At 35.4% G+C, this 17,257-nt stretch overlaps 1 protein-coding gene across 1 annotated transcript in view; it reads left to right on the forward strand.

Moving 5' to 3' along the window:
- The first annotated feature begins 3,840 nt into the window (after positions 1 to 3,840).
- Positions 3,841 to 17,257, forward strand: part of CA7 (carbonic anhydrase 7) — a 50,206-nt gene continuing 36,789 nt past the window's right edge. The window contains exons 1-2 of the mRNA XM_053695005.1: positions 3,841 to 3,993; positions 13,081 to 13,278. Coding sequence (XP_053550980.1) covers positions 3,954 to 3,993; positions 13,081 to 13,278 — 238 coding nt within the window. The 5' untranslated portion in view covers positions 3,841 to 3,953. The remainder of the gene's footprint in view (positions 3,994 to 13,080; positions 13,279 to 17,257) is intronic.

Genomic DNA, 17,257 nt, shown 5'->3' on the forward strand with positions numbered 1-17,257 from the left:
GGAGCAGCGGTCTTTGTGACCGCTGCTTCATAACTGCTGTTTCTGGCGGGCCTGCAGGCTCGCCAGAAACACGGGGCATCAAGCTCCATACGGAGCTTGATAGATAGGCCCCTTGGGCTCCTAGAACCAAAAATGCTACTTTTTTTGCATGGACCAGATGGCACATACAACTCTGGGACATAAAACTCTGGGACATAAAACTCTGGGACATAAAACTCTGGGACATAAAACTCTGGGACATAAAACTCTGGGACATAAAACTTATTGCAAGTTGCAGACATTCACCAGCGTCATTGTAAAATCATCTCTTGTTTACCCCTGAAATAAATAAAATACATTTGCACCTAGAAAGATAGAGATCATTTTAGTAAACAAATCACAATTATTCTAGATTTGTGCAGTAATGATAGCCAGATGGGAGCAACCAGTAAAAGTGGTCATTGTGCCTATATCCTTATAACAGCCCCCCCCAAAAAAAAAAACCAACAACTTATTTTCTGGTTTGCAGCAAAGATCCAACAGTCCTATAAATATAGGAAGCATCCAAAGAATAACACTGCAGATCATAAAAAAAAAAAAAACAAGAGAGGAGACAGGCAAGATTGATATCTGCGAGGGAAAATATTTATATCTGTATCTTTAATCAAATCTACATTATTACTGCACACAGATAGAATAATCAGAATTTCTAGGGCTTTCAGTTTGGTGATATTGCAGCAAGGTTCAGAGCTGCCTCACACATATTTTGATGGATGATACTAGTCTGAGAGATCACTTGCTGTCCCTCTTTTTCCTATTATGGTTTTGTTTTTACAAAGTTAACCTAAAGCCTACTAAACCTCCACTCATCAACACCCAGGCTTACTGCCCTGATGATGACCATGTACTCTAGACCCTACCCCAATGGGAGGTATACAGATTCACTGCTGTCCGCTATGGCCATTATATTCAGTTTCTAGTTTATTGTAATGTTAAAGGTACAGTGTACTGTAAAACTTTATCCCCTTTAATATGTTTAACAGCTACCGAAAAGCTATGTAAACAGAAAACATCAGGAGAAATATAAGCTCCCTGTGGGGAGGGGGGGGGGGTTCGAGAGGGAAAAACCAGCCTTTCTTAAATGGTGCACCTGCATCAGCTTTAAATACAATGAACTCTTATCTGCGACTTCTATTTAAAGAGACACTAATGTCATTTTATTTTTATTTATGCATTAGAAATTATTCACTGCATTTCAACAGATCTGCATATAAAGTAATTATTTAAAAAGCATTTAAAAACGTTATTATCATTTTAAATATACATTGATTTGCAGAACTGTAAAAAGTCTCTTGAATGTTGTTTACCTTACATCCTTGTAGCCAATTTGGAGTAAATTTAATTTAGCGACTACCCATACTGTATCATCCAATCACTATGTAGTATGTAGGAATATTGGGGACCTTCATTCCACGGAATGTACTCCAGCCTATGGCGGGGGGGGGGGGGGGGCACACTGCAATTTACAAAGAAAAACAGGTAAAATAAATAATGAAAGTGCATTGCAACATTTGTAAATTATGCTTGATTAAACATAATAAGCCCCATTTATTAAGGGGTTGGAGCGCTGCCGGCTACAGGTTCGCATAAGCTGCTTCTTAACCCACTTTTCCACCTGTTATGTGGCGTATGTCAGTCCCCTTAAACTTTTCCGACCAGGGAGATTGACGGCTCTTGCTCGCATGATTGACTGTGCGCAAGCAGGGGGCGGCATTGCACACAAGCCATAGTGTGCGTTGGTAAAGGTGGGCAGCATATTGCTGCCCGCTAGAGGCAAAGCCGAGCGGAAATGGTTGAAGATGTATGCCCCTGTTCACCTTACTTTCTTAAATCTGGTCCTTTATAAGAAATTTCATTTTGAGTATAATATCCCTTTAGTTCATTAAAAACTGAGGTAGTTCTCCAAATATCAGTGAATCAAAAGGAATTGTAACGATTAGTTTCACTGAAACTTTTTATGTATTCTTAGTCAATCTATGCAAATGTGTATGATGCTCCTTGAAACTATGTAGATGTGTCCAGACTACCCTTAAAGCTAAATAGAAATTCAGTTTGCTTTTCCCATAAATGTTTAATTATGTGTACTAGAAAATACTCCAAACAATATGAGCCTAACTCTATTAAATTCTACAAAGTGAGTGATAATTTTTAGAAGCATATTTATATACCACAGCAGTGGAGATAAGATAAGAGTTTTCAATGGGTATATTCCTGACAAAAGAATGTATGTATAATATATATATATATATATATATATATATATATATATATATATATATATATATATATATATATATATATATATATATATATATATATCTACAAATGTTTTAACATCCACACTTACTGTACTTAAAATAATATGCTTCATTTATTTATTTATTTATTTATTTATTGAGAGAGAGAGAGAGAGAGAGAGAGAGAGAGAGAGTTAATATTCCTTAGCTAGTACATGAATCAAAAAGACTGGTCAGTGATTTTTAGAATTCCACACAAAAATAGTGGCTTTATCCCCAAAAGATATTTTATTTCATAGCAGTTATGTTGAAGAAAAAGGAAACCTAATACACCTGCTTCTTGGAAGGTACTGATCACATGACAAGAGACCAGGCTCACAATAAAGTGGATTGTAATTTTGCACAATTGCTTTTTTCACTTCTTTTTCATGTTCTTGTTCCTCTTGTGTTTGTGCGGACACTGTGACAACAAAGAGGAGCTGTAGGAAGCTACAGTATAAAACATGGAAATAAAACATACTATTATGGAATACACTTTTAGTTGAATATAATACAATGTCATTGTTTTAATAAATGTGTTTTTTATCCTGAAACAATATAAGAACATGAACGAAATTAGATGCAAATGAATGCAATGTTATTATCAATATCAGCATGTTATTTCTGCAATTTTTTAAACATATATTCCTGTTCCTGAGGAAAAGCAAAGCAAAAAACATTTGATGAATCTAATACTTCAGTATGTGCTTGTTAATCTTCATTGGCTGATAAGGACAACTGACTCTGCTTTACTGGTGGAGAGGGGCATGCCTGGCAAGTAAAAACATTGTTTTATTCAGGACAGAAACATGAGTTTAACACCAACCCCCCCCCCCCCCACACACACACACACATTGAAATACATTTTTAAATACCCACTTTTAAAAGGAAGACTACAATATACATTTAGGTCCCTTAAAAAAACCCCAAAAACAACAGTCCCCTTGTTTCGATTTTATTATTTTTTCAGATTTGGGCAACTGAAGCAGGAAAGAATGTCATCTTTTTACAATAACACAAAATCTGGTTTAGCAAAAGACATGGGCACTTACTGTATTCCTCAATTTATGAAGGGTTAAATTAATCATGTGATCTTTATGACCCCTTGAGTGACTTGGGTTTATTTCACCCTGAACAGGTATCATTTTCAACCTGCCAGTCTGGTTTTCCTCTTGTGCCATAGTAAATATATTTATCCCACCTCAGGTACAGACCCTTCCTAAACTGAGGTTTTGTGTGTATGTAAACAAAGCATTCCAAATAACAAGAAACTCTTAATTTGTTATTCTTATTAGTTAAATATATATATTGTCATGGTGCATTGTTGTCTATAAAACAAGAGATAAAAATCAGTAGGGAGTAAAGGGTAAATACAAAAGTGTCTGCTTCTGCACATTACAATGCTGGATTATTTACAGTTACACAGATGGGAGTGGAACTGAAATCTGAATTGTTCCGGTGGTTATACAGAATGTGCACGTTCCCCGTGATACCAGCTGAGTTACCCCCTCCCCTCACTATGACTTCAAGGGGCTGAACCCAGGTACCGTATTGCATGACACAAGCCTGCTCTATAAAGAGAGACATCAGGTACAACAGGCACTGAATATTCTGTGCCACTGACTGCAGAGAGTGACAATGACAGGTGGCCACTGCTGGGGATATGGAGAGGACGATGGTAAGATCCCTGCTAATCTCTAGCTATTTTACAGCTTTACCCTCAGTGTGCCAGGCACATTCCTCAGGGCTTTAATGAGACAAGCACTGAGCTGCATTCAGTCAGATGGAGCAGGGTGCACTGCACAAACCACCAGCTAGTAGTGGCTGCATGTCTTCTATTTAGCTAATGTTGTTCTTAGGAATTCTGCACAATCCATTCAAACCCCACTTGTTTATATGGTAATAAAACATATACTGAAGCACATTTGTCGTTTTGCAGTGTTTTGTGAGCAGAATATATTTATTCATCCTTACAGCTATAATGAATGTATTCCTAACATATTCTAAATTTAGCAGCCCTGCCAAACTATGCCAGTTTTTGGAGATCAGCAGCATAAATTACTCATACAAAAAACTGCAAAATGAATTATCTCTATTAATGCATTCAATGGGCTGCAGCAATATAAAATCATTAGCTTTCCCATGTGCTGCAATACTACCAGCGTTTCAACTATGTACTTGGAATTTATTGCTTAATCTATTGGTATTTTATCATTTAAGTTTTCTATACAGTAGATTTTTAGAAGTTTATGAAATGTGGTTTTGGATGTATTTATTGCATTTATTTCTGCACTGAGGATGATGTTAGCGCTTCATAAGTAAATAATGATGCTAGGAGGATCAGTTCCTTCCAGGAATATTAGAAAGCGAATCTATCTCTCTCTGGCTGGTCACTGCTTCACTTGTTCATTGCCTAGTAGTTTACATGGGGATGGTCTTTGCTGGATGAAGTCACTGATACCCCCAGATGAGAATTCTTTGTATAAGGCACCAGTAAGGTAAATTAGACTAACCCTATAAATGCATGCAGCATTGACAACAGGCTTGTGCGAGTGCCATAATAACCCTGAAGCTCTTACATGAGCTGATCATGTATCCACAAGTATCTGCATTAAAGCAACTGAAGCACTTGCATGTTGTTAATTTGTTGCGTTCGCCATCAGATTACATAAATCAGGATTAACTATTCTTGCTCTGAGACTGGTTAGAAGGTCAGACACTCTAATTCTGGTTTTGCTGAGCTTTTAATAAAAGTATACTATAGTATTACACTACATAACACAGCACCAGGGTGCACTGAGGCACCAGCTATTGCAATTTGTCTTCTTTATTATGTTTGACTAAAAATAAAATTATTTCGTTTAAATGTAAGTTTCTGCTATTCTATATAGCCATTCTTATGCTCTGTGTGTGACAAAAGCACCAGTTAAAAATAAATTAAAAGGAAACTAAAGCTAAAAATATTGTTTCTTATGTTAAAAATTGTTTGTGGTGTGTTTCCATTATTTAGTTTTTACCCATTGTATCTGTTCCTTAGCTCTAAAAACCGTTACACTGAACTAAAGCGTTATAGGATAAAACTGAGACCCTGTACCATTCTATATGCAGTGACTGTGTGATACTAATGGTCCTGGGCATCTGTGGGAGCAGCACTAGTTATAGGATAAAACTGAGACCCTGTAACATTCTATATGCAGTGACTGTGTGATACTAATGGTCCTGGGCATCTGTGGGAGCAGCACTAGTTATAGGATAAAACTGAGACCCTGTAACATTCTATATGCAGTGACTGTGTGATACTAATGGTCCTGGGCATCTGTGGGAGCAGCACTAGTTATAGGATAAAACTGAGACCCTGTAACATTCTATATGCAGTGACTGTGTGATACTAATGGTCCTGGGCATCTGTGGGAGCAGCACTAGTTATAGGATAAAACTGAGACCCTGTAACATTCTATATGCAGTGATACTAATGGTCCTGGGCATCTGTGGGAGCAGCACTAGTTATAGGATAAAACTGAGACCCTGTAACATTCTATATGCAGTGACTGTGTGATACTAATGGTCCTGGGCATCTGTGGGAGCAGCACTAGTTATAGGATAAAACTGAGACCCTGTAACATTCTATATGCAGTGACTGTGTGATACTAATGGTCCTGGGCATCTGTGGGAGCAGCACTAGTTATAGGATAAAACTGAGACCCTGTAACATTCTATATGCAGTGACTGTGTGATACTAATGGTCCTGGGCATCTGTGGGAGCAGCACTAGTTATAGGATAAAACTGAGACCCTGTAACATTCTATATGCAGTGACTGTGTGATACTAATGGTCCTGGGCATCTGTGGGAGCAGCCCTAGTTATAGGATAAAACTGAGACCCTGTAACATTCTATATGCAGTGACTGTGTGATACTAATGGTCCTGGGAATCTGTGGGAGCAGCACTAGGTGACTTTGCTCTATATAGGAAAGTATCATCACCCACTTGGGGTCACTTTTTAAGTCAATGAGCCACCTTTTTTAAAAAGTGCATCTAGCAACTACTAGTTTCACATATTGCCGTTGATAATATTTTGTTTAGTAGGCTTAATTTTTTTTTTTGCACTCTAGAAAAACATTATTTTTACCTATTTCCAATTAGCTTTTAAAGGTGTACGTTTGGACTGCAAGGCAATGAAAATGTAGCTAAAAAAATTACAGCTCTATTTATGTGCTTAAAATATTTATTTTCTATGCTGGTTCTTTGCAATGATTAAATGATGATATAATCTATTAATAGCATTAGTTTAATGTCTAACAGCAGATATCTGCCTCATACTGTACCATATGTTGTTCACCATTATCTTTTTTCTTCACATGTTTTATAAAATGATATCTTATTGAGCATTGTGTCTACCTTGCATCTCTCTAGGAAGTCTATATTCCTGTTTGTATAATTATGGTACACTTTCTGGTGTTGTGCTACATATAGCCAGTCTTGACACAGTCCTGGGCTTAAAGGAACACTGAAACACAAATTGTTTCTTTCATGATTCAAATAGAACATGCAATTTTAAGTAACTTTGTACTTTACTCCTTTTATCAGTTTTTCTTCTTTCTCTTGGTATCTTTATTTGAAAAAGTAGGAATGTAAGTTTACAAGCCGTCCCATCTTTGGTTCAGCACCTGGGTAGCACTTGCTGATTGGTGGCTGAATGTAGTCACCAATCAGCAAGCGCTACCCAGGGTGCTGAACCAAAAATGGGCCATTTCGTAAGCTTACATTCCTGATTTTTCAAATAAAGATACCAAGAGAACTAAGAAAAACTGATAATAGGAGTAAATTAGAAATTTGCTTAAAATTGCATGTTCTATCTGAATCGTGAAAGAAAAAAATTTGGGTTCAGTGTCCCTTTAAGATGCGGTTGCAGCTTTAGAGCCTTGATGAGCAGGTTTGCTCCCCCTAATCTCACCACCACCTCAGAGGTGGAAGACTTAAACATTCTAAGCCCATCCGCCTGGACTGATTGACAAGCCTGAAAAGGTCTGAACAAGGAAGTTCTTGGCAATCATAACCGTGGGTGAGTCGCCTCACTAGTCCAAAACCCAGGAGGACAGGTTCCCTAGCTGGGAACTTTGTCTGCTAAGTCATTAAATGAGGGCTATATATATATCCTCTCTAAAATGCAGCTAGTGAACTTCCACAGTGCATAGGGGGTCATAGCTTCTTGCCATTTCTGAACGTTTGTAACTGACTTCTGCTTTTATAATCTCTAATACAATCCAACTGAACTCACATTTCCCCTGTATTGTTTAGTTTTTTAGCTGTTCTTATGGAACCTTTATTTCAGCTGTACATTATTGTTCCACACTATATGGCATCCTGATTAAATAACCCATAGCATGGAAGTTGTGTTCACTGAAGTGCTGGCTCAGCTGATGTCTTTTCTGGAACATCTAGCTCTTGGAGGTTTTTTTAGCTTCAGGCTGACAAACTAAAGGCTTTTTTTTAAATCTTTTTCAATTTTTCCTGGTTGCGGGGCTCAAATACAGGAAATTCTAAATTAATAGTGCATAGTACTTAAAATGTATCTATTATGTGTATTAAATGTGCTAAAATACTTTTGGATTTCAAAAAGGTACAGTATAAAGTTGTTTAAATTGACAATAAACAGTATAAGATTGCAAAATAAAATATTTATGTGTAGTTAAAAATGTTGCAGTAAACTTTTATTATTTATTTTGCCCCCACCTTTTCTTGTCATTTAAAGGGACAGTCAACACCATATTTTTTGTTGTTTAAAAAGATAGATAATCCCTTTATTCTCCATTCCCCAGTTTTGCATAACCAACACAGTTATATTAATATACTTTTTACCTTTGTGATTACCTTGTATTTAAGCATCTTCTGACAGCCCCATGATCACATGACATTTTATTTATTATCTATAGACTTTCACTTTAGCCAATTAGTGCAGTGTCTGCCACAAGTCATGGGCGTGATCACAATGTTATCTATATGGCTTACAGGAACTAGCTCTCCCCTGCTGTGAAAAACAAATAAAAAAAATAGCATGTGATAGGAGGCGGCCTTCAAGGGCTTAGAAATTAGCATATGAGCCTTCCTAGGTTTAGCTTTCAACTAAGAATACCAAGAGAACAAAGCAACATTGGTGATAAAAGTAAATTAGAAAAGTTGTTTAAAATTACATGCCCTATTTGAAACATGAAAGTTTTTTTTTGGACTTGACTGTCCCTTTAACTCTAAATGTTGATGTTTTTTTTTTTTTTAAATCCACTGAGATTCTATAAATTAATGGGCACTGCCATTTTAAAGTTAAGCTTTCTATTTTACTCTCTCTTCTGCTGAGGACAATTATGGATATAAAACAATCAATAAAACATAATGTGCAAACAAGGTTGTTTATTTTATTAATTCATATATTAATTTTAATTATGATTTTACCTATTTAACAGGATTTCCACATATCCATTTTTGCACAGTCTATTTTATTGCCTGTTTTATATCTGTCCCTAATTGTCCTCAGCAGGAGAGATAGGTAAATAGAAATGTTCAAACATGGTGGCACCCAATACATTATAGAAACTATTAAAGTATAGAAACTAAACCTTTACACTCATGTCTTCAGTACTGAAACAACTAATATAGTTGTAAAAAATACATCTACATATTATTCTAAGGCTAATGTTTGCATTGAATACATCATTATGTCTAGCACTATTTACTGTTTAACATCCCTGTAATTGTATAAAGCACATGACTGTGTACAACTGAGTGCTGGCTTTCTCACTGGCTTATAGGGACAACTCCCACATGAAAATTTTGTTTTTGTCCAACTCAGGAACATCCATTTTTAAAAATGCAAAGTGTTTTAATACATTTTTAAAGAAACAGTTATTTATTTATAAGACATTTTCTAGTACAATACCCCATTAAACTCTGTGCTTCCAGCACCCATACACTGCAGGAACAAATGCAAAATGATATTATCTCATTACTGAGGGTCTCTTCATTTAAACACATGTTCAAAATATTTGTGGGGAAAGAAAAATAGTTCACGTTCTGAATGGTTAATAAGAGTGTCCTTAAAAAGTGACAGTAACTTTAAAATTAAACTTAAGATTGGATAGAGCATGACATTATAAACATATTTCCACATTACTACTCTTATTCATTTTGCTTAGTTCTTTTGGCATCCTTTGTTAAAGAAATTCTAGGTGAGCTCAGGAGCGTGCACATGTCTCTAGCCATCTGGCAGCGTTGTTATACATACATACTAACACTACTGCCATAGACTGCTAAAGACACTTGCACGCTCCTAGCTTTACTCTTAACAAAGGATTTCAAAAGAACAAAGCTAATTTGAAAATAGATACATATGAAAATTGTTAAAAGTCACATGATCTATCCGAATTATAAAAGTATAATTTTGTGTTTACCATCACTTTAATAAACTATGCCTTTCTGTGCTGTTTGTATTTATGTGAGAACTTTATCTCTGTAACATTCTTTTTACCGTTGATTTGCACACGCTTTTTCAAAGGGTATATATATGAAAGAGAGGCTTAAAATCAGAATTTGTGTCAATTTTGGCTTCATATGGTCCCTGAGTTATGTAGAACACATACTTTAAAGTAAAAAAAAGAAAATTCTACCATAACAAAGATTCTTAAATAAGACAAGATTATTTCAGATATAAATCACTTAACCTGTGAATTGCAAACTATAAAATATCTAAAATAAATAAATAAAATAGCATTTCAACTGCAAAAAAGCTGTTAATCTTTCATAGAACATTACCATTTCACAAAAGTTGCATTGATGTGTTCCTGAGAATCTCTAAGATCAAATAAAAAACTACGTTTAACAAGGGGCTCTAGCATAATAAATACATTTTCGGTTAATAAGATGTAAAATATTAATTTATTTTACTTTAAAGCCAATAACTGGTGTATGATAAACTATTTAGGAACTGCTATTTTTTGCCGCTGTTGCTTGTCATATTGCTAATAGTTGCAACAGAGCTTAGTTTAATGGAACATAGATAATTCTCAATGGGGACTAACAAAAGGAACAGTCAGGGCAAGATTAGAATTGGTGCGCTAATTGTTGTGTGCAAACAATATTGCATTTTTGCGCACAACGGAAATAGCGCTTGTCTTACAAGTTAAAAGTAATCGCGATCGCAAGAGCATAATCTCATTTTACGTGCGTCAGTTTAGCTAAACTAAAATTCTTGCATAGAGGGTAGTGTGTTAAAAAAAAGTTGCACTAAAAACAACATAAATACATTGAAAATTACAGTTACACTCATATAAACATTATCTGATAAAAAATAGTTACATAAATATTAAAAAAGTTATAAAGATTCAAAGGTATATGGTATATGACAAGGTGTTTGACTGCAAAGGGCTATTTTGTATATATACAACATGTCTAAATATGTGTATGTATGTAAATATGTATATATAAAGTGTACATATGTATGTGTTTTACTGTATATATACTGTACATATTTAACATTCCAATGTCAACTTACAGGAATATGTTATTTTTATTCTAAATATATATAACTATATATCTGTATATACCTATACATATATATATCTATTCCTATAAATATATAGTTATAGATATCTAAATTACATTAACATTATCAGATATATATATAGAAATATATATTTAATAATAACAATTATTATTTTTCTATGCAAAGAACATAGGAAGGTAAAATATGCATAACTTGATTCATGTTTTGCGCTTTAGGTCTAATGAGGTGTCGGGTTAGCGCATATTAAGAATTGCTAATCTCAAAGCGTGTTTTTGAAATATTACATATATTATAATAATATACAGTATATATATATATATATATATATATATATATATATAATTAGTTGACAACACCTTGCATCAGGATAAAAAAACATGGGCGCCAAGCCGGATTTACTGCACGGCTATTGGCTAAGAGGTGAAAACGTCACCTCTTAGCAAACATTTTTTTTAGCCATGGGCTGCTGTAGCAGCTAAGAACAGTGATTGGTTGAAACAAATCGAGGAGCTTTCTACATGAAGTATCTTATACTTTATGAATGAAAGTCCCCTTTATTTGTTTCAATAGTCAATCCTAGCGTTTGTAAAACGCTAGGATTTACTTTCACTTTAAGTAAAGCTCAAGTTCACAGCTTCAGGGGCAATATCCTTTTAACCACAGAGGTACCAAATCATTTTTGATAAGCATTTAATTTAGTAAATTTACTGCTGTTCTTGGGAATACATGTTTGACTGTGTTAGTGTTAATTCCACTGCAGCTAATGTCAGCAGGTGGGTTTAAACTCATTAACTACAATAAAGAACAAATTACTAAGAATCTGACTTCATGCTGGTATCATCGGTTCTGACTTGTAAGAAGGAGCAAAAGCTTTTACGAGTGATATTTAACTCAAAAGATCAGCAAGGCATTTAGCTTTACAAGCATCAAGGCACTGAAAATGTAAATATGGATGAACTTTTACATGAGCTAAAAGATTTATAACTCATACGTGTTAGTATCTGTACACTGCAAGAATGCACCCAAGAAATGTTACTTAGCAATAATTATACATGTTTATTCTATGTTCTCTAATTTTCTGATCACTACACAGCTAAGACTTTTACACTGTACTTTTTCCTATGCAGAAACCACCATGTCTGTAATTTTAAATATTTGCTGCTTTTGTAGTTAAAATTTAATTTGTATTCAAATGCATATGGACAAATGAGGAAGCTATTTTACAACACCTGTCATTTGTGATACTGCAGGAACTCTTGGAATGGACTCTTGCCATTAATTAATTAATGAATATTGATGTAATTTGAATACCTCTGTGTAGTAGCACTATATTAATCAAATCCTGGATTCTTAACACGCGTTCATGCTTGCACTTCTGATTTCGGCTTGAAAACTGACAGAAGTTAAAATGCGCATGCGTCAACGGTTCATACATGAACGAGCATGGCATTTAGTAAAGAAGGGGAGGAAGGAGGAGGGGGAGGAGCTTTGCTGCCATATCTCTATTAGAAAAATGTATGTGATTTGGACGATTACTAGTATAACGTTAGAGGTGTTGAAAATGGGATGCAGTGCAGGTGCATTGTCTTTGGCTGATCAAAGGTAGGGGATAAAGTTCTTTCGGGTGTTGACTGTCCCTTTAATGTGTTTCCAATAACTAGCAACAAAGTAAAAAATGTGCAAGAAATGATTCCTTTATGTTTATTTTTGTATATAAAAAATTAACTGGTTTTGAAAGCATAACCCTTTCAAATGGTCTGAGCTTGCAGGGAAATTAGAACTCTTTATTTTATTACTTTCTAAGCACACAAATGCTTCCTTATCTTATATTTGTCAGTATACCAAAGCCCAATGATTAGAGATCACAATTGAAACTTAACTAACTCTTGTACTCACCTCTGGGAATGTAATTTCTTCTGCTGGCTATGTTTACACATCTTTAACGTAGCCAAAATGTAAGTATGGAAAAGTTCAGTATAGGTGGATATACCAAAGGCAAAATCAACTATTTCAGATTCCAAAATAAAGGTAAATGAGCTATTTGTAAACAATGTAACACACTCAGGCAGGTGAAATTAATATTTGGGCAATTTTCAAATACTCATAATGCATGTTCTTTCTATGTTGTGAAAGAGATGATTATACATTTTAACTCTTTACATTAAAGAGTAGAATATGATTAATTTGTATATATTTGCATTTTAATTTATAGGACCCTCTGAATGGCACCGTTATTTTCCTATTGCCCAAGGGAATCGACAGTCACCCATTAATATTGTGCCAAACCAAGCCGTTTTCAACTCAAACCTGAAGCCTCTGGTTGTTTCTTATCAGCAGTGCATGTCCATCAACATCTCAAATAATGGACACTCGGTCATGGTAGAGTTTGATGACCACGATGACAAAGCTGGTAAGATCCATAAAAAGCACAAATATACACCTGTATTTCTTAAAAGGGGCATGAGACCCAAAATTCTGCTTTCATGATTTAAGATATCTGAGAGCTATGAAAACATCAAACTTGTGTAGAAGATCCGCTTGTTATTTCCTATGATTTGTTAAAAAAAGAGCATGATTCAGATAGAGCATGCAATTATAAATAACTTTCCAATTTATTTATATTATCTAGTTTGTTTTGTTCACTTTATCATTTGTTGAAGGTATACCTAGGTATGCTCAGAAGCTACTGATTGATGGCTGCACATACAACCCCAATTCCGAAAAAGTTGGGAAATTATGGAAAATGCAAAAAAAAAACTAACAAAAACAGTCATTTGAAAATTCAATTCACAGTGTACTATATTGAAAACACATTATTAACACATTATTTGATGTTTAACTTTGTGAATTTAATGTATTTTTGAAAATATACATTCATTTCAAATCTGATGACTGCAACACTCAAAAAAAGTTGGGACAGAGCAATTTAGGACTAATAGTGATGTGACAAGTAGAAATAAGAAGATGATGTGAAACAGGTGAGGCAATCGTGTAATCATAGTATATACGGAGCCTCCAAAAAAGGCCTAGTCCTTCAAGAGCAAGAATGAGTTGAGGCTCTCCACTCTGTTAACAGATGCATCAGCAAATAATCCAACATTTTATGAACAACATTCCCCAAAGACAAATCGGTAGGATTTTGGGCACTTCACCTTCTACAGTGCACAAAATAATTAAAAGATTCAAGGAATCCGGTCAAATCTCGATGCGGTAAGAGCAATGTTGAAAACCACTTCTGAATGCTCATGATCTCCGATCCCTCAGACGTCACTGTCTCAAAATCCATTATGAGTCTGTAATGGACATCCTGACATGGGCTCGGGAATAGTTTGGTAAACCTTTGTCAGTGAACACCACTCGCCACTGCATCCACAGATGCAAGTTAAGGATTTAGTAAGCAGAAAGCCATATATCAACACTGTCCAGAATTGCTGCTGACTTCTCTGGGCTCTGTCTCATCTGAGATGGACAGTAGCACAGTGGAATCGTGTTTTGTGGTCCGACAAGTCAACATTTTTAAAATAGTTTTTGGAAAAAACAGCCGTTGTGTTCTCCGGGCCAAAGAGGAAAAGGACCATCCAAGCTGTTATCAGCGTAAGGTCCAAGAACCAGCGTCTCTCATAGTATGGGAATGTGTCAGTGCCCATGGCATGGGTAACTTGCACATCTGTAAGGGCATCAATAATTCAGAAAGATAAGTATACATTTTGGAGCAACATATGCTGCCATCCAGATGTCGTCTTTTCTAGGGATTTCCCTGCGTTTTCCAGCAGGACAACGCCAAACCACATTCTGCCTGGATTACAAGTGCATAGTGCTAGCTGCCTGCAGCCCTGACTTGTCTCTGATTGAGAATGTGTTGCGCATTATGAAGAGCAAAATAAGGCAACGAAGGCCCGTACAGTTGCGCAGCTGAAGTCATGCATAATGGATGAAAGGGGGGAAATTCTGCTTGCTAAACGTTACCAACTGGTGTCTTAATAAAAGGTGATCTAGGTAAACAGTCAACTGTCCCAAATTTTTTGGACCGTGTTGCAGCCATCAGCTTTGAAATTAGTGTATATTTTCAAAAATACAGAATGAATTGAATTTTCAATTGACTCTTTTTGTTTGTTTTTTGGCATTTTCTGTACTGTTCCAACTTTTTCAGAATTGGGGTTGTAAATGCCTCTTGTCATTGGCTTTCAGCTAGCTCCCAGTAGTGCATTACTGCTCTTTCAACAAAGGATACCAAGAGAATAAACCAAATTATATAATAAATGTAAAGTTGTTTAAATTTGTATGATCTATCTGAATAATGAAAGATATTGAGATCATATGATTGAAAATTAAACGTAATGTCCAGCATGCCCGGTATTAGCTTGGTTTCATATCCAAACTAGGGTGTCATTACATGTTCTTAAAGGCATTGATGAATAAAGCTTTTTTAATCAAATCAAATTTCAATAGAAGGCTTTACTGCAAGGTTGCAAGATGGCTCACAAACTAAACTAGAATATTAATATAGAGGGTTGACAAAATTAGAATTTGACTAATTGTAATTGTTAATTGTTTTGGAGTCTGAATTTTTAGTGGAAACAAGAGTACAACTATATATGTCATATATGTTTTGTAAGACTAACATGAACTGCCAACATCCATCAGAAATACATTTATATTTAATACTTATATTTGCTTACTAATTAAAGATATTTCCATCTAAGCACCTTTTATTTTTGATCTTTAACACAGTTTACAGACTCTGGTAAAAAGCAGTTCCTACAATAATCAGAATCCCTAAGTCATGCACAAGAATCTAAAATTGTACATTACAAATGTAAACTAAATACTGATTAAATCTGATCAAATATTTACAGATTAGGTGGATTCTGTAACATGACTGATAAGGTGGAGAACAAAGTTACATAAGAACTGTTATAGTTGCGTATATCTATTAAGTGTAAAATACGTAAGAAAAATCCACCTTAGTTCTTCTCACACTTCTCTCAAGTGGATTCAAATGAAGAAGCCAACAAATGTTTATTTAAGTGTTTGCGATGCGGGAGGGTCTCGGTTTAGGGGTTAATAGGTAGTTTAGGTTTATTTAAGGGTTTTTTGGGTGGGCTTTATTTTTAGTTTAGAGTCTGGGCATGTAAAAGAGCAAAATACCCTTTTAAGTTTTTTTTTAAAATAGTTATTTCACTTGGGGGGTTGGTTGTGGGGGTGGTGGGTTTTACTGTTGGGTTGGTGTTTGTATTTTTTTTTACAGGTAAAAGAGCTAATATATTTTGGGCAATGCCCCACAAAAGGCCCTTTTAAGGGCCATTGTTAGTTTATTGTAGGCTAGGGTTTTTTTTACTTTGGGGGGGGGGGTTATTTTGATAGGGCTATTAGATTAGGTGTAATTCTTTTTTATTTGTGATAATTTGTTTCTTATTTTTTGTAATTTAGTGTTTGTTTTTTTATGTAATGTTAGGTTTTAGTGTAAGGCAGGTTAGGTTTTATTTCACAGGTAAGTTTGTATTTATTTTAACTAGGTAGTTATTAAATAGTTAATAACTATTTACTAACTAGTCTATCTAGTTAAAATAAATACAAACTTACCTGTGAAATAAAAATAAAACCTAAGCTAGCTACAATATAACTATTAGTTACATTGTAGCTAGCTTAGGTTTTATTTTACAGGTAAGTATTTAGTTTCAAATAGTTATTATTTAATTAATAATTGTAACTTTAGTTTAGCTGTATTTTAATTATGTTAAAGTTAGGGGGTGTTAGCAGGGGCGGACTGACCAGTCGGGCAATTCGGCCCATGCCCGAGGGTCCGGCATCTAAAGGGCTCACTGCTAGCTACTGAAGGCAGATGCAGCACTAAGGGAGGAAACTTTTTTTTTTTTTATCAAAATGTATTTTATCGTGTATGTTAACTTTCTGGTGGGGAGGGCTGAGCATGCAATCTCTCTGTCTGCTCATGGCTCAGCGATGTAAGTAAAGTGTGTGGACAAGGCTGCACAGTGCACACAGGAAGTGGATAAAACCTGCACGCACAGAATTCCCATAGAGGATGGAGGGCTATAGTTGTCAGAGCTGAGAGTCTGATTTCAAGCTGCCTGGAGCCCGCTTGTGAAACAATCAGTATGCACGGACCAGAGACCTAACATTCATGGTAGCAAAGCAGAGGAGTAGAGCGAGGAGTCGAGGACCAAGGTAGGGCAGCATTTTAGTTTACAATTTATTACTAGGAACAAAGCTGTCTGCCAGGAAAATGTACACATGCTTCAGCTCAGCTGAATGAGACCGCAGTGAAAACGGACTCCTTATTATATTAATGATCTTGTATCTCCTCTCCCTCTGTTATCTGACCCAACATATGAACTCTGCAGCTCTGCTTTTGTTTGAATAATCTTTAC

The sequence above is a fragment of the Bombina bombina genome, chromosome 1 (genome assembly GCF_027579735.1).
Source record: "Bombina bombina isolate aBomBom1 chromosome 1, aBomBom1.pri, whole genome shotgun sequence".
Classification (NCBI taxonomy): Eukaryota; Metazoa; Chordata; class Amphibia; order Anura; family Bombinatoridae; genus Bombina; species Bombina bombina.